At 50.3% G+C, this 24,065-nt stretch overlaps 7 protein-coding genes across 7 annotated transcripts; 4 read left to right on the plus strand and 3 right to left on the minus strand.

Annotated features, from left to right (window-relative positions):
- Positions 1-798: 798 nt before the first annotated feature.
- Positions 799-2,758, plus strand: Aud_001405 (cytochrome P450; the record flags this gene model as incomplete). The annotated part of the gene is made up of 8 exons (XM_043286904.1): positions 799-1,063; positions 1,118-1,181; positions 1,232-1,493; positions 1,559-1,673; positions 1,730-1,834; positions 1,881-2,203; positions 2,270-2,380; positions 2,438-2,758. 8 exons carry the CDS (start codon positions 799-801, stop codon positions 2,756-2,758), a joined length of 1,566 nt encoding a protein of 521 aa, XP_043142839.1.
- Positions 2,759-3,484: 726 nt separating this feature from the next.
- Positions 3,485-4,470, plus strand: Aud_001406 (uncharacterized protein; the record flags this gene model as incomplete). The annotated part of the gene is made up of 4 exons (XM_043286905.1): positions 3,485-3,650; positions 3,704-3,770; positions 3,824-4,288; positions 4,338-4,470. 4 exons carry the CDS (start codon positions 3,485-3,487, stop codon positions 4,468-4,470), a joined length of 831 nt encoding a protein of 276 aa, XP_043142840.1.
- Positions 4,471-4,525: 55 nt separating this feature from the next.
- On the minus strand, positions 4,526-9,873 carry Aud_001407 (uncharacterized protein; the record flags this gene model as incomplete). Its single annotated transcript, XM_043286906.1, has 7 exons — positions 4,526-5,089; positions 5,142-5,341; positions 5,396-5,450; positions 5,497-5,590; positions 5,643-5,821; positions 5,996-9,747; positions 9,822-9,873. The coding sequence occupies 7 exons, from the start codon at positions 9,871-9,873 to the stop codon at positions 4,526-4,528; spliced, it is 4,896 nt and encodes a 1,631-aa protein (XP_043142841.1).
- A 4,285-nt stretch (positions 9,874-14,158) lies between these two features.
- Positions 14,159-16,363, plus strand: Aud_001408 (putative hydrolase; the record flags this gene model as incomplete). The annotated part of the gene is made up of 7 exons (XM_043286907.1): positions 14,159-14,492; positions 14,543-14,759; positions 14,805-14,989; positions 15,039-15,448; positions 15,497-15,712; positions 15,763-16,034; positions 16,084-16,363. 7 exons carry the CDS (start codon positions 14,159-14,161, stop codon positions 16,361-16,363), a joined length of 1,914 nt encoding a protein of 637 aa, XP_043142842.1.
- Positions 16,364-18,053: 1,690 nt separating this feature from the next.
- On the minus strand, positions 18,054-18,523 carry Aud_001409 (uncharacterized protein; the record flags this gene model as incomplete). The annotated part of the gene is made up of 2 exons (XM_043286908.1): positions 18,054-18,140; positions 18,215-18,523. 2 exons carry the CDS (start codon positions 18,521-18,523, stop codon positions 18,054-18,056), a joined length of 396 nt encoding a protein of 131 aa, XP_043142843.1.
- A 1,181-nt stretch (positions 18,524-19,704) lies between these two features.
- Positions 19,705-20,523, minus strand: Aud_001410 (alpha/beta hydrolase family esterase; the record flags this gene model as incomplete). Its single annotated transcript, XM_043286909.1, has 1 exon — positions 19,705-20,523. The coding sequence occupies one exon, from the start codon at positions 20,521-20,523 to the stop codon at positions 19,705-19,707; it is 819 nt and encodes a 272-aa protein (XP_043142844.1).
- A 1,718-nt stretch (positions 20,524-22,241) lies between these two features.
- Positions 22,242-23,225, plus strand: Aud_001411 (lytic polysaccharide monooxygenase auxiliary activity family 9 protein; the record flags this gene model as incomplete). The annotated part of the gene is made up of 3 exons (XM_043286910.1): positions 22,242-22,761; positions 22,820-22,862; positions 22,919-23,225. 3 exons carry the CDS (start codon positions 22,242-22,244, stop codon positions 23,223-23,225), a joined length of 870 nt encoding a protein of 289 aa, XP_043142845.1.
- Between the last annotated feature and the right edge of the window lie 840 nt (positions 23,226-24,065).

The raw sequence follows: 24,065 nt of genomic DNA on the forward strand, positions 1-24,065 counted from the left end.
ATTTCGGTCACAGTCTCTCGTCCCGGGAAAAGTTGAGTTTTCTGTCCTGGGTGATCTGAGTTGAATCTTGAAGAATTGGAAGAACGAATCAAGATTGTGGCTTGATTCTGTGATATCAGAAGTTACCGGTGCAATGGTCAGACCCCGCAATGCTATTTATTATAGGGATATTATGAGAGCGTGGCTGATCTTAACCTGGCTGAACTGGATGCAGCTCATACCATCGGTGTAGAGGCTCGCATGAAGCCAATGTAGGATTCCATGGTTAGTCGGATGCACACACTGATGGTCTTTTCGAGTAGGAGTCTTTTCGCTCGAGACTGTAATCCCTTGCATATTCCAGAGGAGAAAGCAGTCGTAATGGCCAGCTACAATATATCTGTATGTATACACGAGGTATACGGCAAGGCAGTGCGGCCGTGAAACCAAGCACGTTCGCCATCTACAAGTGGTAGATGGACACGAGTAAGACCAATGCGCCGGACCTACTCCACCGATAGACTACAGTCGGTCATTCTTTCACAAGGGCTCGGTAAGGGGCAAGATTAACATTCCAGGTAGTTATGACGCGATTTGGATTCACCGCAAGGGATGGTGACGGGCAGTTCACAGCTTGTCCTGGCTTCCTGGTAGACATGGAAGAGCGACAGCAAGCATATTTTAAAAGCGCACTATCTTGCAACCCCGATCCCCCTGTCTACTGTCCTTCTTGTGACTCTTCCGCTTAGTATGACGAATACAAGTAGTCTGCCTTTGTCTGGTTCTAGTGGGCACAGCCAGAGACTTCTCGCAGACGCCATGCACCACATTCTCAACCGCACGCCACGGTGGCTACAGGGTGTTTCCGACAGCCTTCACCACCTCGAGTGGTCTCCAGCTACAGTCCTGACCGTAGTGTCCGCCTGGGCATTGGCTGTCGTAGTTGCACGACTCGTCTTCCATCCTCTGAGAAAGGTGCCAGGGCCATGGCTGGCCTCCCTCACAACGTGGTATGAATTCTACTACGATGTGATCCTAGGCGGAGTCTACGTCAAACAAGTGCTGAAGCTGCACGAGAGATATGGTGATTTGGCCATTGTACTGTACTGTCTTCTATGAGGACCGCTGACTCATCCAGGTTCCGATGTTGTTCGGATCGGCCCCAACCATGTTCATGTCAACGACCCTGATTTTCATCGAGTGTATGATACAGCCTCATTTCGATCCGAGTCTGATAGCTGATGTCATTCAGGGTCTTTCGCTTGGGGTCTCCATACCTCAAAGCACGATTCTTCTACGCGGCAATCGGCAACCCGGAGTCGCTGGGCACTATGGTAGATCCGCAACTGCACCAAGTCAAGCGCTCCATCGCGGGCCATGCGTTCTCTCCCAAGGCCGTGGCACTATATGTGCCGTATACTCTCCAAGTCGCCCGCCGGTGTATGGACTCAATGGCTGCCGATGCGCGGGCCGGCGACTCCATCAATATAAACTTGGTCACACAATCTGCCATGGTTTGGCCCCCTTACCACCTTTGTAAACGGAAACAAAGAAAGAGACTCATTGCTAACACTGTAAGGCCGACGTGGTCTCTATGGTTCTGTTCGGCCAGTCGCTGGGACTCACCCAGTGCCGCGACAGCCAACGTGCGGTCCTCGGATCGCTCAACCACTTTGTGAATCAAGTGCATATAGGTAGACTCACTGGCTCTGGGTAGGATGCAGATGCAGATGCTTATACTGCCTGAAAGTGAAACACCTCGCTATTCTTTTCTCGCTCTTGCGTTTCGCCCCGAGATCTCTTGTCGCACGGATATCACCCGGGTATATTGGGCTCCGGAAGGTCACCAGCACCTGTTTGTTCTCTCCGGCCAAGGCATTGAGCTGATATCTTCCAGACAGTTGCAACATACGTCCACCGAATGAAGCAGCAGAAGACGACGGGGCCGGTCATTGCGGACGCTGGCTTTTCACCGCTGTTCGACTATCTCCTGACCCCCCAGCCGAAGAGCAACTACGTCGTCCCCCCGGCCGATGTAACCATTGACGAAGCTTCCGCAATGATGGTTGGTGGCGTGACGACAGCATATCCCTTGACCATGGCCGTTTACCTCGTCCTGAGCCACCGGGATGTATTCGCCCGGTTGCGTTCCGAGCTGGATGAGGCCGCGCCTCACATCAGAGACGAGTTTAATATCAGTCATGTTTCTCAGCTTCCGTACCTGGTAGATTAATCCCTCCCCTAGTCCATTAATTGCTGGCTCCTCAGTCCATTACTGACTGTGTGTTAGAACGCGGTCATCAAAGAAACCATGCGCCTGTATACCCCCTTCCCGGGCAATCTGCCCCGAGTCGTTCCCCCCGAGGGCGTCCGTATTGGCTCTCACTTTATTCCCGGCGGGGTATGTTCATGTCAACCCTTCTTGTGGACGTGCCTGGCTCATAATTCTCTTCTACAGACATACATCTCAACAAGCCTGCATGCAATGCACCACAATCCCAAGATCTACCCAGACCCATTCCAGTTCAAGCCCGAGCGATGGCTCGGAGAGCGAGGAAAAGCCATGGAACCCTATTTTGCCCCGTTTAGCAGAGGCGGGCAGATGTGTATCGCGAGCAAGTTGGCATACTATGAGATGTACATTTTCCTTTCTATCCTCTTTTCGCAGTTCGAGTTGGATCTGTTTGAAACCAGTGAGGCGACGACCGATTGGACGGAACATATCATCGCAGCGACTAGGAAGCCTGTGAGGGTTAAAATTGTTGCGGAGCGCTGGTGACAAATTCCAGCCGGTTTGACTGACGTAGGAAATATAGCTTTATGATAATTCTAGCTGATGATGTCATGCCTGAGTATGTCGTCTGTCTTGGTATAGTTTCTTCCTTAGCAACTACTAGTGCAACGTAGGTCATCATTCACCACGTACGTGGATGAGGCTATGAGCCCTACGACCAGCTACATGCTCCATCCAGACTTTTACCTCCGTCGGGCCGTAACGCAAGGGACCAATGCAATGGCGCGTTGCACATTTCATGCACCTCTATGTCCTTGCTTTAATGACACGTGTTGTAAGGGCAACCGCAGTCCGCAGTATATGTTGTGCACAGCCAGCTGATCCGGCACTGGTACGTTGAAATAGCGGTGTTGTATACTCGTCCTGCGTAAGCAGGGGATGTATAAGCAGTCGATGCTGCGTTCGAGACTCAAGGCGAGGATAACCAGGTTAAAGCGCGCGGTGTGGGCAGCTGGCGTGTGTCTACGAGGCTGGGAGGTCTGGCTCTAGATCTCCGCCTTACATGTGTGTTACTATTACTGTGCTCTGATGATTTCTATGCCATCGTGAGTGTTAGCATATGCAAGGAATCCTGTCAGTTGAGACAAACAGCGGTGTGCAAGTGTCTCACTTCAGTATAACAACTGCCTTCCTTCACATTGCAATCCGGTATAGCAAAGCTTCGCACGCTAAACACCTCGAACAACATTAGCAAGGAGAAACCACAGCGAAATGACCAAGCTCTACAGCAGTCAAGATCCCGAGGAAACAAAAGACGAAGTCAACCGGCTGCAACTCCAGCATGAGCTCATCGAAGCATTCTGCAACGGCCTCGTCAAAGCCCCAATTGACCTGACCCGTCCAGGCCAGCGGATTCTTGATTCAGCGACAGCTGATGGTAAGGCTCACTCGTCCGTGGGAGGGCCTCGCGTCCTCGCTAATTCATCGCAGGCCACTGGATGAGACGCATGCAAACCATCATGCCCCCAGGGACCGAATTTGTCGGATTTGATATTCTGTAAGCGCACTTTCACTGCCACCCCACAGTCCATCGTTGCTAATCTCAGTTAGACCCGTCGTACAAAACCCCAACAACCCCTTCCCCCCACAAATCAGAACCGTCCTGCGCAGCGTGCTAGACCCCCTCCCAGCGGAATGGACTAACGCCTTCGACCTCGTCCACCAGCGGCTCCTCCTCGTCCTGTTCTCCGACGAGGAAGTCGCTCGCATTCTGCAAGGTCTCATCTCTTGCGTAAAGCCCGGCGGGTGGATCCAGCTGTTTGAAGGAAGCGGCAAACGCCTGCATGACCCGCGGGCGAAATACTTCGGGACGTTCTATGATCTGGCGGAGAGGAAGCTGCAGAATATCGAGGTAGGGGCGCGGCTGTGCGATTCTCTGCGCAAGGCTGGATTAGTCAATATCCATCATGAGACGGTGGATTTTAATATCGGGTGCTCGAACCCCGACAAAGAGTTGGGGGAGAAGGGGGCGAGGAATATTCTATCTATCTTTGACATGTGGCAGAATGAAACAAGGTCGGTCCTGTCTCTTGTGTGTGCGAAGAAGTGACTGACAGCAGCCTAGTCGCGAGGAAATCGGTCTCTCGCAAGAAGAATGGGAGAACTTGGGTCGTCTCGCGCTGGAGGACATGAGGACGTACAGGACGGAGATGCGGTATCATATTGTCTGGGCACAGAAGCCGGTCGATGATTTTTAGTAGTGTTAGCAAATTTCACTTCTATCCAGGGTCCCCTATCTCCGCTGCAGAAGAATCAATGAAACCGCTCATCAACCGCGCGTAACAAACACGTCAACGTCTCCAAAACCGGCGTGTTAATCCCCAACTCCTTCGCCCTGCGCAACGGAACCCCCAGAATAACCTCAATCTCCATCGGCCTCCCATTCCGACAGTCCGTCTGCATACTACTCCCAATCCCCGGCAACGCATTGATCTTGTCCATCAACCGGTCCACCAGCCCCTCATCAAGATCGACCCCACACCCCCTCCCAACAGCAATCACCTCCCCCATCAGGCGTCTGGTCAACGGCGTCGCATCCGCAGACGAAGACAGCCAAGTCCGCGTATCCACCATCGTCAGCGCCGTGATAGAATTCCACGCCGCGTTCCAAACGACCTTCTCCCAGCGGGGGAGCTGCATATTCTCCACAACCTGGAATTTCGTTCCCCCAGCCGTCAGGAAGGACGTAAACTCGTCCAGACGGGAGTTCTCAACCGAACCATCCAGAGACGAATTCGGGAACAGTCCAATCTGCAGATCCTCGGATTTGATGTGCGTGATGACACCCGGTGAGGTCTGCGTTGCGCCTACCCAAGTCTAGAACCTTGTCAGCAACAGCACCAGCAACTACCAATCAGAGGGTGCGCACCACACAAGTAAGTATCGCGCAAGCCGGAAACGCCCTCCAGAAGGGCTCCTCATTCCCCACTCCGTTCTGGATGATCACGAACGTGGTGTGCTCGTCCACGGCAGGCGCCAATTGCGCCGCTACGGCATCTTGATCGATGGCCTTGTTCGCGCAGATGATGTAGCGATATGGATGCGTTACTTCAGCAGGTGATTTGATCACTACAGGGCTGAGGTTAGATTAACATCCGGTGATAAACGATTCAAGCAGCGTACCCAGATCAGGATGGAAGCGGTGCTGGCCGTGGTTGGCGCTGTCGATGTAGATGCCCTATTATCATTAGTGGTTTAATTTTCAAATGTGCTATCATGCTTACATTCTCGAGGACAGCTTTGTAGTTCGATCGAGCGACGACTGTTAGGCGGACGCGGTTGCTGCGGTGCAGGATGAAGGCGTAGAAGGAGCCGATGCTGGGGTTTGTCAATCTACTCTCCGATGGACAGTATATTCGGGTAGACTTACGCTCCGAGACCGTAGAGAAGCACGTTAATCTTTTGTGTCTCTGTCTCCATGTTGATCATGATATCTTTGTGCGGTGTATTGGTTGTATATTCGTCGTTGAATTGATGCCGATTGCGGGGTTGGCATAGGCCGATCTCGCTCGTTTCCGGTGATCCGTCCGCTCTGTATGAGCTGCTAGCCTGCTCTACAATACAGCCCCTGTACACGTTGTTGGCTATGGCAATGCAGATGATTAAAATTGGTATCGTGTATATACATATTCCGTCCGTTTAATATCCCCGACTCCACAGTACACCAGGCTATATACTTCCTAATTTATGATACATGAACAGATCGTGTGATAATCGTTATACCTGCCGATCGACCTCCAGGGTCGTCGGATTTGTTGTCTCAGGGCTTGTTGCCTCAGGGCTTGTCGCCTCAGGCCCTCCAGAGATTGAATGAGTAGTGTCCGTACCTAAATCACGCAGCTGGATAGCCCCGGACATCTTGAACCCATCCTCGAATCCACCTGCCGCTTTGTCCTCTGGCGGTTCCTCGTCCACCGCATAGCGCCAATGACCATCCGCATTTAGGAACATCCGGAACCCATACCGCTTGTTCAGTCGGTCGAGGTGGATTCGTCTCTGGATGCTGGTCCAAAAATAGGTGCCACGGAAATCGTCGAGCATGCGGCTGTGCGCAATCCAGGGCATCACTGCGCCAATGGACCGTGGCACGCGCGGTCCCTTGAAGCGGCCTCGACGTGCGCCAAAGACAATGAGAACGATCAAGGTATCGAGGGCGATGACCATCAATGCTATGGCTAGCGAGGGAATGGACGGTTCCATGGTCCATGTATTGTAGATCACCGTCGAGTTTGGAGCGGCGTGCGGTTTTTCCAGCGGCTGCAGGTAAATCCCCCTCCAGATAGTAAAGTAAGTGCTATAAACCCACTGGTAGACGACTTTGGACATGTCCATCAGGTCATGAGGATTAAGGGACGTAAAACCCGGATCTCGACGCCTGTACAAACGTGCAACTAGGAAACCAGCCCAGTCGTACGACGTAATGTATGACTTACGATCATAAGTCGAATTGCTGATATAGCTCTGCGGGATGGCGGCAAAGACTTTGTTGAACTGTCCCAAGCTGACGGTGGCATTGTCGTACATGGGCCCAGACGTGACGTCTGTACCGGGAACGGGGTCCAGACATTGGATCTGGCCTTTCCTATCGAAGGTGATCGAGTAGTTTTGCAAATGGACTCTGGGTTCGCAATGCAGAGCAATAGTGTTTCGGTCGGTTACGGGCGAGCCGGCCGTGTAATTCCACCGGCCCAGCACCACCACAGTGGATGTCTGGCAATCGTACGCCTCATCTTCGGTAACCACAGGAGACAGAAAGTGAATGGAAAGTGTAACGTCCTCCTGCGGATGCTGCAACAGGGTCATGTCGACTTTACACTGCCTACCGGGATCATCAAACGTCTGATATTCCCAATAAGCAGATCCATTCTGCGGATTCACCACCAGATTATCGGCGATCGACAACTCTTGACATGCCAGGTCCGCTCCGATTCCCAGCGTGTTGGCCCCGTACAGTGCATCAGAATCCGGATTCTTGATCATGATGGGTAGAAAAGAGTGGTTGGCACTCGTCCAGGGGAGTATCGACACTCCTGTGGTGATACTTGTCTGAATGATGTCGTATTCAGTAAAGTCAGCCGCAAAATCACTTTGCTGAAAAACAGAATTGCTGTAGTTGGTAAAAAGTGACGAGGTAGGAAGAGAGGAGCTGGTCAATTCTTGTGTGAATATGCCACCAGCAACCACGGTCAGAGCCGTGTTGGCAACACATGCCACCGATATCAAGAACAACAAAACGTGCCGGTCTCGCATGGCTTTCACCAACACCGCCAACGGCGTCTGCGACGAGTAGTTCATCGACAATGAGGCCTTCGCCGTAGCCTTGCCACGCTGAAGGTGTACCCAAGGTTCAAGGATACTGACATTGCGGTGGATGGATGTGCAGAGAGAACCAACGGCCGAAGCAACCATGGATGGTAAAACTGATAGAACCACTTGAAAGAAGCTCGAATCGGATTGTGTAAGATGTCGGAACTTTCCATCCCGGGTCAGTGAAGCAACGACCAAACTCATAGCTGTGATCACCGCGGCGAGTAAGAGGAATTCAATAATGAAAAAGGGAATCACGAGAAAGTGCGGCATAGGATCACAGCGCTTGCGCATCTGCTCGTCCAACTGGATCGGAGAGCCGTCCGAGGTGACGATGGCGAGGCGTCTCCCATTCGGGCCCGGGCCAGGTTCCCAGCGCAACCAACAATTCCGAAGAAGTCGCCGGAGTTGTCGCGTGGAATACTGATGAAACTCAAAGCGAGGATCGGCCAGGATGTTGGACGGTTCGAACAGGTCAGTAACGATGCTACACATGGCCGCAACGGAGCACGGGTCGCTTTGAAGGACGTTTTCCCGGGTTTTGTACACGTGTAACAGCCCTAAAGTGATGATGACGCCCAGGCCAAGAATGACCTCGGAACATAAAGCTGCGAAATCGACGACTGCGAGTGTGACTTGCCGGGTGAGCCGTGTCGCCGGTACAACGGCCGGCGCTTCGTCCAGATTAAAGAGTCGGCCCATGGTAAGCAAAAACGTCTGTCTAACACCCCGCGTAACCTTGTGCTCGAACTCTTGTTTCGTCATGACATCTGATGACTCCAGGACTATGACGGGCTCCAAATCACCTATTTCTTGACTAATAACGGGCAGCTCCGTCACTTCCCGTTGGCCGCTAGTTTGGTTGATCCGAAAGAACAGCATGTCGCTGGTATAAGGGGCTCTATGGGCCAAGAAGCCCTGAAACTCGTCAATGTTGAACTGATCGTCGGTTAAGTTGGTGGTAGTGCCGGGGTGTATGTCCACCGAGGTGATGGAACTGTTAGCATGAAGCCTGAGCTTTGCGTCGGCCTTGCGATAGCCGATACTGCAGGCAAAAAGCGTTGCTGAGGATGCGAATGTGACTCCAGATAGGGACATGTCATCTGTGTCGTGGTCCGCGGCGCGCGTAGCGTTGACGGTAATGAGGATGCCGTAGAGATCAAACGGTTTGCAACCGTTGGTGGTGAATGACTGGAAGGCGTTATCCGTCCAGACTGGCTCCCAGTAGCGAATCTGGACATAATCACTGGAAGGGAAGAATATGTTGCTGTATTGAAAATCCAGTGTACACTGTTGACCCTGGCCGGGCTGCTGAAGCGGGACCCCCGTGACGTTCCATGAGATGATTGGCAGCCCGTCCGTCGTCCCGTTAGCGGTAACTTCTAAGTTGTTATTCACCATGACATCCTGGCAAGAAAGTTCGGACCAGTATATCGTTTGGTTCAATGTCCACACCGTGCTCTCGCGGAAGTCATCCGTGGGAATCTCAACGGGAGCCACGGCGTACTTGGAAGAGCGAGTCTTCGGAAAGGAACTGTCACCCGACGCGAGAGCCGAAAAATCCAAATTGTTCTTTTCCTGTGCAGTAATCCACTGAGCCTGGCTGGCGAGATCTACAAGAACCGGCCAGGTTCGCATGGTTTCATCGCTCAAAACGCTTATTTCTCTCAACTCAAACACCGCACTTTGCAGAGCGGGTAGGAAGATCCGCATCAACACTGTGAGAAGTGATACGAGCAACACAACCCAATGACCCCTCTTGGCCGACGTTAGTGGGGTCAGAAACGATTGACCGAAGTTGTAATTGATGAATAATGTCGTGGCTGGAGTACCCTCTGGGCGAGAAAGTTGGAAATACGGCTCAAGCCGCAGAACGTCAAAATCGATGAAGGACCAGAATGTGACGAGTATCAGGGCAACGATAACGGGGACGTAGTTGTAGGCGAATGTGGCGGCGCTGGAAAGGTTCGTAGTATCCTGGTAGAAGACGAGGCCACCATAGCGATCGGTATATCGACGCAGTGCCTCAAGTACCACCACCATGGTCAGCATGAGAAGACCGAGTATGGAGAGATAGGTCGGGCGCAAGGCGAACGGGCGCCACCCGGGGGCTGGACGAGGGGATGCATGACGGGAGTGGGATCGGTCGAAACTTCGGAGACAGCGAGCTGAATGGAGGTAGTAGTGGTCAGCAAAGTGTGCTGAACAAAACACTGATTTTATACAGGGATCATTATCTTACCCGTAAGCTGAAGCCAGACATCGGACAGCTTCTCCTGGCGACCCCAGAACATGCTTAGAGAGCATGCGCTCTGAAATAACGGCGGTGTCGGATGGTAACCAAAGCGAGAACATCGCCAGGGCGCTCGCCTAAAGAAGTGATGCAGGGCGTAATGACTGCGGTCTCATCTCTGGCGATGATTGCTGAGATGGAGTAAGGACAACCGCATGATGGATGCGGATGAAAATTGACAGCAGAGGTGCGAAAAGGGAAGGGCCGGCAACTTCTCTGTGGTGAGGATGACGCCTCAGGCCTGTCGATCAACGTCGAATGTTCTCAGCTGTGCCGCAACGGCCAAGTAACGCCCGTTTGCCAAGATGCTCAACTTTTCCCTTATTGGGAGTTCTAGACACGAAGGGCCGACCATTGGTTGGTTCTGTTGAATTGGATCAAGTGGGACTGGGCCATGAACAGCCAATGGACAACTGCGAGCACGAGGCGGCATCGGGATCAGGGCACAACCACCTGGCAAATTGGGTTTAGCCCCTGGTCTCTTCCGCCTCGGCCAGACTTTCCACCACCTATTATTATTATTATGTCCATGCTGTGCACAAAATTTGTTCGGGCACTCTTTTTGGTCCTAACACCCTTTCTCGGGCCGACCTTCGTCCTCCAGTCTCGCCCTCCAGGGCCCTCACTAGACATGGACTATGATTGGGATTCCCCGTTGCGAGAGGAGGAAGCATTATCAGTCTAGTGCATGGAGTGATTCTCCCCGGATCTTCCTCATTTTGTTTTGAACTATCACTACAGGCCGAACCAACCACGGGATACAAGTTGGATGCTAACGAGCATGATAAGCATCCCTCTCCCAGCAATGCAGGGAGACTGACAAACCTGATGGTCAAGCACTGGATATCGCAGTAGAAAGCCATACTTGACATAGATTAACTCTATCTTGATCAGTCATTTCATCTCTACGCCGGCATGGAGTTACCTGGCAGATGTCTATGAAGCGAGGCAGTCAAAAATATCAGTAGCGTTGCAAAACATGAGATTGCTTATCCCAGATTACCTTTGTTGGAGAGTCTTTGTGAACTATCTCAATCAAGCTTATCCTTGATGATCAAGGGTTCTCGAGCAAGTGTTGCGTAGGATTAACATCATAACTAGGGTAGTGTATGTCATCTAACCACTCTCTAACAGCTAAACTCCTCTAGGATTTTTTTTGATTGCTGTCATTTGCGTAATTCAAGGTCTAAAGCCTGACAGATGAAGTGAATATCTTGCCTTGCAGGGAAGCTTCAAGTATACACATTTACAAAGGAAGATTATAATGTCACACAGGCCACCTATTCTTCTCTCTTCTTTTTTAAACCACATGCATCTCTCATCTCATCCTGCGACCTGACTATTCTTCCCCTTTGGCCTTTCGTCCTTGCTTTGCTGTGCTTTCTACCAGGCGATGAGAGTTAGTGAGGTAGAAATCTAATGCTCTCGTCTGACTGCGGTGATACCCATTCATTTAGTAGTGAGAATACCGAGGTTCCGGGTCTGAGACAAACTAAACGATATGAAACAATTGCAATGGGTGACTTTGTTGAGTACTCAGATTCAAAGTATCCAAAGACGAGGTTATCGATATTGTACCACAGAACCTATGTATCTACAATATACTAGCCGAGACGCTTCAGAAATGTGATTGGGCATTTGAGAGATCCCCTAATAATGAGCCAGCCAAGCGGTGCCGCTTAGATGCGATAATGATTTTACATACTGCGAACTCTTCGACAATGGCATGAGATCTGAAGATTCGCAAGACGTGTCCCTCCAGTGCCAAAAAAAAATAAAATAAAATAAAATAAAATAAAAAATAGAAAATAAAAATAAATAATAAATAAAAATAAAAATGAAAAAAATGGGCCTGGAGTTGATTGTTACCTTTAACGGAAAGTACCGAGATTCAAAGAATGGGCAAGTCTTGGGGGATATATACACCTCGAAAGACGGATGGACAATCACCAGTTTGTTCATGACTGCACCCCTGATATGAAGAGGGACTTTGTTGATCCTATTCTGCAACTCCCATCCATGGAGCAGGAACAGGAGGTGAAAAGCATTGTCGGGCTATCGTGGACAATGGTATATAAGTTTTGAGACCCCGGGCTCGACTGAACGGCCCGTGAAGACGTTACGGAGACTTCACACAGCCGTATAAAGAGAAAGATCTCAACTGCATTCAGTCGAGAGTGCTCATGTTACTCAGATAGCAAGTTCCTTCGTCTCAACCTCGGAACATGACCAAGGAAAGCTCCAGCCCCTGAAGCACTACCTCGAGCTCGTCACTGAGCTGCGCAAACACAAGCCAGCAAATGACCCCAAAGAGTCCTCGCTCAAGGCGGGGGTGATTTTTCTCAAACTGAGAGAATGCCCTCAAAGGCGGATGAGCAGTTTGGCTATGCCTCGAAGTGGGCGTCAACCACCCGTCCGCTCTTGGCCTTGTACTGAAAAGCATGACTTCTTCTCCTTTCTCGCCTTGCACCTGTTCCAATGCAACGTTTGTTTCACTGTGTCAGTGACCTTGAGAGAGGAAAGGAACCACAATCTTGTTGCCAGGCGGTGGTACCTGGCGTCCAGCAAACATTGGGTTCTCCGTTCCAGATATGCCTTTCGCTTGTGGAGACGGCGAAGTGATCGATAATGATCACGTCCTATGGATCTGCAGTAGCCTTTGCTAATCGTCTGCGGGTAGCCGGGTAATCCAGGTTAGTCACCAAGATTAGTTGAAATTTTGGCACATACTTTCGGGGCGAGGCTCTAAACTAGCGGAATTCCGAACTGGATAACATCACCAGGCATCGCCTCATACATTCAACTAATACTGCTCAGGTCACACTTGATGTTGCCTCTTGAATTGATCTTTATCCGGGGAATTCATTCCGATTCCTCCTGCCACTGTGGAGTACCATAATCCTAAGACCCACCGAGTCCCATTTGTGGGCTCTTAGCTGAAAGGTTAACCTCGATGTTGACTATGTAGGAATACAGAATAGATGCTTTAGTACACAGACCGTGCCGTAAATGTGAACCTCATGGAGTCACAAGCTGCCGTTATCAGGTTAACGACTTAGGGGGGTGGAGGAGCAGTGTATCTTCCGGGTTATCCCTGAGGACACTAGTGAACGTAGAATGTCATGCGACACAGGTCACCAAGTCCATGAAGCATATCGAAGACCTATCCATTTCTTTCCCCGATTCAGGGGTTGTAGTCTAATTCCCCACATGACCAGGCTCTCACTCGTGGAGTTATCGGGGCAAACCCCCTACAACCTTGTGCCTCTCACGGTGAACTGACTGAGAGGTGACGGGTAATTTTCGAGTCGGGCTGTCCATGCGAAGCAGCTCTGTTCTCTTTATCCCTGCTGTTGACTGACGTGGCAAACTAGATTCTTCGGCTGGGCGTTATAACAGTCGGCCATGACTGAGCGTCTCTGCTCTGTCAAACATTTTCCCGCATCATGACTAGAGACTGACTCAGGATGAAGCTCGGCGTGGTTAGCGGGGTAAACAACTGGCAGATCTTGCTTGCCCTAGGGTAGTGCTATTGTAACTTTCCTGACCTGTTTGGCCAATGACGGCATCATTTGTTCGATGCGCGAAGATCAGCAACCCGACTATCTTGCATAGAAACACCCCATTTTCTGTATGCAGTTAGGGCTTGGCTTAGATAATCACCGTGGTCAATCAACAACGCATCACAGCGAAGCCAGAAAGAGAGGGGATCAAGCAATGAAAATCCCTATTGACTGATGTTCTGCGTTGGCATCCGGCTGTGCATTCCGCTTGGTTGACAAGTCATGGTAGACCCAGTCCTAGGGTCCATGGAGAGCCCTAATCTGCCCTCCGAGAGGTTGATCCTCATTCCCCCCGCAACACTAATGTCGCCAAGCATGCGAAAACGGCCCAAAACCTGTAGATCGAGTCACCAAATCTTTCTTCTTTGTCTGATATCTTGCGTCCAACTTGTAATGAGCTGCTAACTGTCCATTTTCGGCTCTCGATTTCCCCGAGAGTCCCACTGTTGCGGGGTTATCGTACCGCTTGTTGTATGTTGGCATGCAAGGGTTACAATGCTAAAGACTTGGATTGTGCGGAGATGTGGTCATGCGATATTGACTCGAGAAAAGATGTTTGCCGTCATTTCTCGCTGCATGGAGTGAGGGACATGAAGACTGGCGGTCAGGCCAGTGAAAATTGTATATATAATCATGTCAATCCATGCAGGAATTGCAAGGACTCATGCCGTGTCAATCGCGGAAAATTTCTCATTGATTGGAGGTAATCTGTGATCGACAGATATGTTCTTGTTAAACAAACTTCTTCTCTTGCTGCTCGCCGGTAGGGTGCTGGCGAATGACTCTGGAGAGCCTCGTCATCATAATCATGCTCGGCAGACTGCAAAGTATGCACCCAAGGTCCCACCTCTTGACACAGACTGGACCAGCAAAGTCGGTACCAATCCATGGCCAGAGTATCCTCGACCCCAGTTGGAGCGATCTGAATGGCAGAACCTGAACGGGATCTGGCAGTATCAGAATGCACCTGGGCTGGAAGCTGTGAAAGCTCCCCCTTTTGGGCAAGCCCTAGCCAATGAGGTCCTAATACCGTCCTGTTTGGAGAGTGCTTTATCAGGTAATGTCATTCCTTGGACTGGACAAGCAGAGAAATTGACCACCATGCAGGAATCCAGGGAAACCACACTCTTTATTCCTGGCTGTCCACAACCTTCACGATACCCAAGCAATGGAAACACCAGAACGTGCTCTTGAATTTTGGTGCTGTAGACTATGAGGCAACCGTCTTTATCAATGGGAAGCAGGCTGGCTTCAATCGTGGAGGATATTTCTCCTTTACCATAGACATCACGCAATTTGTCTCCTTCGACGGCTCGAATGAATTGTGAGAAACTTAGCCCAGCCATACTTCCAAAGCTGATTTTATTAGGTTGGTCTTCGTGCACGACCCCACTGACAGCGGTGATTATGTTATCCCAATTGGCAAACAGAGACTCATCCCAGCTCACATCTTCTATACGCCCTGCAGCGGCATATGGCAGAGTGTCTGGATTGAGTCGGCTCCAGCCAACTATATCACGGAGTTGGACATCAGTGCTGGCATGGATGGACAAGGTGCGTGAAAGTATGTCAAAGACCATTTCTTTGAAACTGACAGAAGAAGTCAACGTAACCGCTGTCAGTGCCAGTGGAGGATCAACACCAGTGGACATTACAATCTTTGATGGTGCTTCAGATAAGAAAGTTGCATCCCACAAGGGTACATCCGACCAACCCTTTAGTTTCAAAGTCGAGTCTCCGAAGCTGTGGTCGCCTGATTTTCCGACTCTGTATAACATTAGCGTCAAGATGGGAGGGGACGAGGTCAAGAGTTATACCGGGTTCCGTACTATATCGAAAGGAACAGTCAATGGTATCTTGCGGCCACTGATAAACGGTGAGTTTACATTTGTCTTTGGTACGCTTGACCAAGGCTATTGGCCAGACGGTATCTACACTCCCCCGAATCGGGAAGCGATGGTGTACGACTTGCACTTTCTGAAGAGCCTGGGGTTCAATATGCTTCGCAAACACGTAAGCATTCTCCATTCCGTTGCGTTCATGACTTACCGAGTACTTCAGATCAAAGTCGAGCCGGCCCTCTTCTATCGAGCTTGCGATGAAATCGGTCTCCTGGTCATTCAAGATATGCCCTCGCCTCGACCCTTGCAATCGCGGAAACTGCCAAACGGCAACGACCAAACCATTTTGCCAGACGCTGCCCAGCAGCAGGAATTTAATAGGCAGCTAGAGCTACTTGTAAAGCAACACAAGAGCTACCCCAGCATTTTCTCTTGGGTACTGTCCCTCACAGCATTATCCTTCCTGTTCTTTACTGACAGTCTCAGGTAATCTATAATGAAGGCTGGGGTCAGGTAACAGACTATTATCCGGAGATCGAGCTTACGGAGAGAGTCCGCCAGTTGGATCCCACAAGGCTGGTTGATGCGACGTCCGGATGGATTGACCACGGGCAGGGGGACTTCAGCGACAATCACCATTACTCATACCCTCAATGTGGCGCACCGTTCTACTCCATACCATCCAGCCCGCACGACCCAAGCAGAATCGCCATACAAGGTGAATTCGGAGGTGTCGGCACCAATGTTTCTATCGATCAGTAAGTCTATCTCTCCCGCAGTGGCCAATCAGTCAGTTGATTGAAGTAGCTTGTGGAACAACATCGACGCCATCAATGGAATCAATATGACTTACGAGCTCGCCGATAATTTTGACATCTGGAACTACCGTAGCCATCTCCTTTTGAGCGAGCTCAAAGACCAGATCACACGATTTTCATGCAGTGGAGGGATCTGGACGCAAACAACCGATGTAGAGGGCGAGGTAAATGGGTTGCTGACTTATGATCGAAGACTGAAGCGTGTCGATGAGAAGATGTGGAAGGACGATATCCAGGCATTGTATGACGCGGCGAAGGCGAGGACTTGAGGTACTTCATCAGGCAGACACATTTGAAGTTGTGTTTCATGCGCGTTCTGGGCTTGTGACCTGTCTGGACATGATCACCTGATCAGTGTTGTTAACCTCCAGATTATGACAGCTCGAGTCTTAAACTTGGTATAGTCTACTTCTCTCTTCGCGTGTTTAATGGAGATTCAGAGAGTCCATAGTGGCAGTTTGGATACCGTCTACACTCTCAAAGATGCGGAATCATATTCAAATGACGAAGCGCTACTTTTATAGTAATGGCTGCAACGTATTATTCCAGCTATGAGGTATGGTTTTCGTCTACTCAAGCTCTTAGCTTGTACATGTAGACGCCTACTCTGCTGTTTGTCTGCTGCGCTATTATTTTCCCTAGCTAGAAAGGTTGCCTTGACGTCATTTTTAGCTCAGTGATTTCAGTGCACTCGACATATTCTGCTTTCCCGGAATAACTTCAATCTGCCAATGACTTTTCCACTATACAGCAGTCTTGGTTTCTCCGCCCTCCTAACGGGCCTTGACGTTTCTCCCAGAACGTCGAACTGTTGACTTAACGTCCTCTCTCTCCAACTGACAGACGAGGTTGGTCTTCTATCGTGAACAGGTTAGTGCTGTACCTGTGATGGCAAGCTGGGCTCGAGCGAATGCTCATTGGACGTGACTCGGAAAACAACATCGTCCCAAAGAGTAACATAAAAGCGGGGATTATCTTAAGACCCCATGGGATTCTCCAAAATGCCGTGTTGTAACCAGACGAGATCTAGTCGCCCATATCTCTCCTAAAGAAGCAATCTGAGGACAGAGTTCATACTGTTACATGCAGCGTTTGTGGGTCAGCCATGCGGAAATGCCGAAAGCTTAAATAGTGGCGCTTGCCTACTATGGTAGTATATTTTACAGTATATTCCTTGGGTGACTGAACACTGCTGGAGGTCGAAGAACAAGCCGCGTTTTCAAGGCAGCAATGGCCCTGGTATAGACAGCTATCTGACTGGACACTATGCCTATGCCGCTGGAGAGACGGTTCTAGTGCAAATTTGGAAAACACAAATGATGATTGATCCCATCAGCTGTGCCATCAAATGCTTAATCAGGATTGTTGAAGACAGGGCGACGGACATACCAGATAATACACCCGACCATGATAGGCGTCGCATAGATTACCAGAGAACAGAGCGCATAACTAAAAATTACTAGCCATCGCTTCGGTTACCCCCCCTTGGCTCAATGACGTCGGTCCGCTGCAAGTAGCAGTATCATTGAATAGAAGACGTTCAGGACATTAAGGTATTGAAGTAATATTTGTAGGAGTTGTACTCGACTGCGCCTACATCGGCACAATGACCCGGATGAGCCCGCCTCCCATGACTGGTACCAGACTGGTGATGTAGAGCCCTTCGCTAAATGACGTATACTGAGCCGTATCTGTAGCTACATTGGGTAGTCGATTCCTTCATCGTAAGGGCTGCTTTTGTTAGCCTGCTAGAATTACGAGATATTCAACTTAATTACTTGTGAATTCGGTCCATGTCCTCGGTGATGATTGACTACCCTGGCTTTTCTAACCCCATTCAAGCCTGCTCCAGAAACCCCGCATTCATGACTATTTACTTGAAATATCTTCTCCGCAGTCAGAAAAAAATAAGGCTAAATTCCATGATCAAATTGTACTCTTAAGCTAATGTCAAGGTATCTATGAGCCCTCGGCATTCTTCTCCGCTGCCGAATGAACATGCGAAGCCACTGATCCCGTCGCGGGGAGATCCGCAAACGCACGCGCCTATGACTTAGCGTCAGCCAGGAGCCTACTAGAAAAGAATTCCAGTCCTGATGTCAAAGCAAAGCAGCTCTTACCTCTTTTGATGTTAGATTCCTGGCATCGTCCATCGTGATCTCATTCAACGGTTTGCTCAAGACCTGCTCGGCCTTGGACGCCCATCGAATCTGGTCCGGATTCACCTGGTCTCCGGGGGTTTCAGCCCGGAAGATCTGCCTTGCACAGAAACACTTTAAAGCCTTACCTGCTAATGCTTCGTCGGCAAGCTCTGCACTCTGTTGGGTGATGTAGGTGATTTCCTCGTCGGTGAGTGGTTGACTGTGTCGTCGGCGCTGGTGGACTCGTTCACGAAAGCGAAGAGTGTCCATATTCTCGAGGTCAGACATCATGTGCTGATGGTGTAGCTCTCATAGAACTAAGGTAGCTTTGGCGAATACGCCGTCACGTTCGAACGGTGCAAAGCTATATAAGTTAAAACCGGAGGCGGGCGGCGGATGATGAAATGTGAATACACGTCAGGAATTTCTGAGACCTATCGTGAACCAAGGAAGACATAGTTCGGTGCACTCGCCCCGTGCTTTAACCAATATTAAGCAACAGAAGCTTAAATTCTCCGTGACATACCTGTGACGGCGTGGCAACATCCTATTTATCCATGTGCTGACTATGACATCCAGGTCGCTCCGGCCTACTGAGAGTTTGAGAGCTGTGTGAAGACGATCGTAGCATTTCGATGAACGTGTCACTGTTGTTACCGATGTGATTTCTCAGATGCTTAACCAGTGTCGCTGGCGCGAGGTTTAGGCTTTCGTGTGACAGAGATTGGGTTCCGAGATGGCTGCACGAGTGTCTGCTCAAGGATCGCTAAAGTGCTCCCGAGGCAGTTAATAACCAACAATTTCTCTTCCATGCCATTCCAGGACAGATCAAGGCTCTCTCAAGAGTTACCTAAGGATTAAGGAAGGATTCTAGCGAAATGGCGATCATTGTGTTCTCGCAAGTCCTTTAAATTTATTTAAAAGCCCAGTCAGCAACCATCCGAAAGTATCTTCGACTAAACAGAAAGTAAAATGAAGCATTGTACTGACCGAACTGCCTACCGTGCTGCTTCCAGAACTCCGTAAACAGGCTTAAGGGTCGGTTTTGGCGAGGTGGCCATGGAAATGCAAGGACCTGGCCTCAACAGACTTTCTGTCACAATTCCATGGCGCGGGCCGTTGAGAACAAAAGGGATGATAAGTTCACTTATGCAATCTGGGAACTGCCCACAAAAAGGTGAGTGACGTACGGAATATCTTGTGCCTATTCTGGGATGCTTCGATTCATAAGTCCGATGATTCTTCTCTCAGAAGCTTGCCACATGGGACGCTACTACTACACTTTTCAACTTTTATGTGGCTTACGTGGGCCTGTCAGCGTTTACCCTTATACACTTCTCCATTGTTTGCAACTGCTGATGTCGGTATATACATGGTTAACGAGCGTGGATAAAGACATCATAGAGATCCATGAACCATCCGCTGCCCTTGTCTGCAGCTGAATTGTGACCCAACACAACAGCCAACATTCAAGCGGCCATGAAGAATTTCCAGGTGGCATCAGGAGCCAGAGAACTGCTGACACCAAGGGGAGCAGAGTCATGGCCGCCATCATAGGCGATAAATGAAACCGGCTTAGAGCAGCCCTTGAAATCGGTGCGGACCGAACCATGGCTGCCAGATTGTGGTTTGCCAACGTTGGCTTGCTGGCATCTATTGTTCTTCACAAACTTCTCGGCCAGTTGAACGCCCCCTTGGAAGGGCAGCACACCATCATTGATGCCGTGGATGCCGAGGTAAGCAATTGGGTCGTTACCACCAGCGCAACCGCTGATCACACCACCACTCAGGACAGAGACAGCCTTAAACTGCTTCGCACGCGAGCAGGCTATGGAGTAGGACATGCCACCGCCCCAGCTAAAGCCTGTGGCAAAGCGAGAGCTCTGGTCAACGCAGAGGTCACCCTCGACTTGCTTGATGATAGCGTCGATGAAGGCAATATCCTCGCCGCCGTTGTTGGCCCAGCCATTATTCTTGCCGTTAGGGGCGACGAATATGGTGCTGCCCTGAGCGCGCGACTCGAGGCCATACCAGGGCTGAACACTGTGGCCGTCAACAACGTTCCACATGTTGCCGCCGCGCCAGTGCAAGCCAAAAACCAGATGATGGGCTTTGTTTTTATCGTAGTTGTCAGGGACCTTGAGTATATACTCCCGGCCATTGAGGTTGTGGACACCGCTGTTGAGACTCGGCTGTTTGCCGCAGCCAGAGGATCGAGTTTCAGCTAGGACTGAAGGCGTGAGGGCGCTCAGCGCCAGAATGGCCGAATATATCATGGTTGGAACCATTGTGAATATAAACAGGTAAGTTGATGGATGGGTATGACAGTAGGTGATATTATGGAAAACGGATGGTCCTCGCAGGGCAGCTGAGATTCCTACAAAGCAATTTCATGATGGCAATTGTGCCTGGTATTTATAGCTTTGATCGTACGAGCCAGAAGCTTCAACCTCCCGGCTGATGTTGACCAGGAATTTCTCTACATTGCCGAAGAGAAGATCTGCAAAAAGCTGTGTTTCGGGGTGAACCTGCCATCAGCTGTGTGCATCTCCAGTTCGACTTGGGCGATAGCACACCTCCGCTCCGCTTTGCGCCAGAGACCCTGCTTCGACAGGCTTCTGCAGATGTGTGGGCCTGCTGTTATGGTACGTAGGGAAAACATACGGTGCCTAGTGCCAAGACGGCTGCTAGCCCTTTGGGGCCACGGGGGATTGGTCCGAAATGGTTACCCTGAGACCCTGAGTCCCAGAATGTCTCATCGACCTTTTGCCAAGATAGGATGCACCCTTAGAGCTATGCCAAAATGGCGCCGTTTCGGTTGATGAAGATACCTCCAATTTGCCGACATGCATTGGTTTGCCAGACGGACTGACTCGTTCTGTAACAGAAATGTCGCATCTTGAATCCACCGTCCAATTGCAACCTGCGACTTACGGTAGACGACCGAATACGGATTACCCTCAAGCGACGCATCTTCCCCGTACTTTACGTTGGCCAACTAGTAGTTAGTTTAACCGGAGACAACTCCACTTTCTATCACTTCAGGTTAGAGCGCATGGACGCCACTGACCTCTTGAGACCCTGGCCTGGTAACCGCTAAATTTCAGGACATCTCTGACACGATATAGGATCCGTCATCGGCAAGTGCAAGGTACGCTATATACCGAAGACTATACGCTCCTGCGAATCTACGCGATCAATTCTGGTTCTTCTCTTGTAATTCAGCCTGAATGTCAGTGTCCAGGCTCTCACACCTAGAGAACAGGCAGTCGGCAAGTGGATTGTATCGCCAACTCTAGAGCTTCGCCAAGCCTAGACCTAGGTGTCTTGGACTTCTCCGTTTTTCCTTGCCTCACCGTAGGTTTGTGCCAAAAGCAATGCCCTTCATCTGATGGATCAATTACCTGCTATACAAGTCTTCAATGCCAACTACAAGCACGGTCCGTCTTTACCTTTTTGCGAACCTTGACCTAGTCTAAGATAGATGTATAGCTGAGATACGAGCTACAGGGCCCCAAAAAAAGAAATATGTACATGTCTAGCCAGCTCAACGGGAGGAGACTAAAAGAGTTGAGCTCCCACGCCTAGATGATATCTGGAAGTGCTAGGGTCTTAGGAGCTCCCTTCAAAGGAATTTACGTGAAACAACCGAAGCTTAGGGCGCCTGAGGGCATGACGTGGATCCACGGGACCCGCCAACGTGAAGCACGGCCAGCGCCGTTCCTCGCTTGGCATATTTCGGATAGAGTGATGCTATTCGGACGTGAAACTCGTTCGAAGAAAACTCACCGATAACAATCTGTGCTAGGTGATACAGGCGCTGAGAACTCAAGGTTTATAAGGAAGGCCAATTCCTCTGTTCGTTAACCTCAGCAGATTCACCGCGTGTCTGTCTCTACTGTTCGATTCTTCTACCACAGATCAATTTTTCTTTTTTTCGGGCCGGTCCCCTTTCATTCTCTCTTGTACCAATAGCTCACCCGCTCTTTCCTTTGCACTTCTCAAGATGAAGCTGTCCCTTCTTGCTGCTGTGGCCATGGTGCCATTTGTGTCTGCCCATTACTTTTTTGATGTCCTGGTCATCGATGGCAAGGAGACTAAAAGCAACGAGTTCGTTCGCTCCAACACCCGCCAGGCCAAGTACAACCCGACCAAGTGGAAGAACATTCGCGACGACATGACGCCTGATATGACCGACTTCCGCTGCAACAAAGGCGCCTTTACCTTTGCTGGCAAGACAGGCGTGGCCGAGGTCAAGGCTGGCTCCAAGCTTGCTATGAAGCTCGCCGTCGGTGCCACTATGCAGCACCCGGGCCCTGCCTTGGTGTACATGTCCAAGGCTCCAAGCAGCGCAAAGACCTATCAGGGAGATGGTGACTGGTTCAAGATCCACGAAGAAGGCGTTTGCAACAAGGGCGCCGACTTCACCAAGAATGCCTGGTGCACTTGGGACAAGGACCGCATTGAGTTTACCATTCCTAAGGACCTTCCTGATGGAGAGTACCTCATCCGCCCTGAGCACATCGGTATGTGCATTCTTCAACTTTCCTCCTCCTTAGATACACGATACTAATCCAAATACAGGTATTCACGGAGCCCATGACGGACAAGCCGAGTTCTACTACACGTGAGTTCTACCTCTGATTTTCAGCAGTCTAATAGATCGTTCTGACCAGAGTCCAGCTGTGCCCAAGTCAAGGTCGTCGGCGGCGGCAAGGGCACCCCCGGTCCTACTATCAAGTTTCCCGGCGGATACAAGAAAAACGACCCCTCCTTCAACTTCAGCATCTGGGGTGGCTACAAGGATTATCCTATGCCTGGTCCTGCTGTCTGGACCGGTGGCTCTGGCTCCACCTCGTACTCCAAGGCTGTCAACGTCACCGATTCCGATGAGTCTTCCCAGTCGGGTGCTTCTTCCTATCAGGACACTTCGAGCGCCTGTGCAAACGAGGACTACAGCCGCCAGCACGCTCGTGACTTCAAGTACTAGACTTGGACTGGCCTCGCCTGTTTCAAGCCTACTGTCGAGTGTTGGAATCGGTTCCTCGGAGATATATGGCTAGGTACTCTTCTCTTGGACTTTATGCCATTAGTGATAGATCAATCTATTTCGCGGTGATTCAATATACAAAATAGTTATCATCTACTTTGGTAGAGGTTATTCGTAGACGCCAACCGCATACAAATTGGAGAGACAAGTAAGCGTCTCGATGGGCGGACCAACCATAGGTACCCAACCTGCAAGGGGCTGATTCTCCCCCTTAGTAGGTACCTTAGACTGGGGCACCTGAAACAATAGGAGGTGGGTCCCGGTCTAAAACTAGTGGTAAGCATAAAATAAACCATAGTAAGGACCCATAGTAAGAAAGAGTATGTATGGAATAGGTACACTACGGAAAGTCTGGCACTCAAGGCACAAGCCTGTTCCCCACGTGTGATGCATTACTGTCCGTCCCCTGAACCCTCGTTAACCACTTGTTTATATTGCATTAGTATGACGTCTGTTTGACATTTCCTTGAGAAAACTGACATTGCTCGAAATTTCAGTCATTCTCCTCGTCCCTTTGATCACCGAGTCTGAATTTCTGGTTGGTTTCTGTTAGCCTGTTGTTATTTTTGAAATCTCAATAGGTCAGCTACTGGTTATTCAAAATAGAATCCAAGGCGGAAATACATTGCCTCCTTCGCGTACCTAAATCTAATCAAAGGAACACCAGGTCTCACCTAGGGAATCCAGTTGTCGTCCGCGTCCTACGGCATGATTTGTAGAATTTTCGCGTCTCGGCGCAGGTCCTTGGCCAGGAGCCTTAGGACGGCGAGGAGGCCGCCC

This window comes from Aspergillus udagawae, assembly GCF_001078395.1.
Source record: "Aspergillus udagawae IFM 46973 DNA, scaffold_1, whole genome shotgun sequence".
Classification (NCBI taxonomy): domain Eukaryota; kingdom Fungi; phylum Ascomycota; class Eurotiomycetes; order Eurotiales; family Aspergillaceae; genus Aspergillus; species Aspergillus udagawae.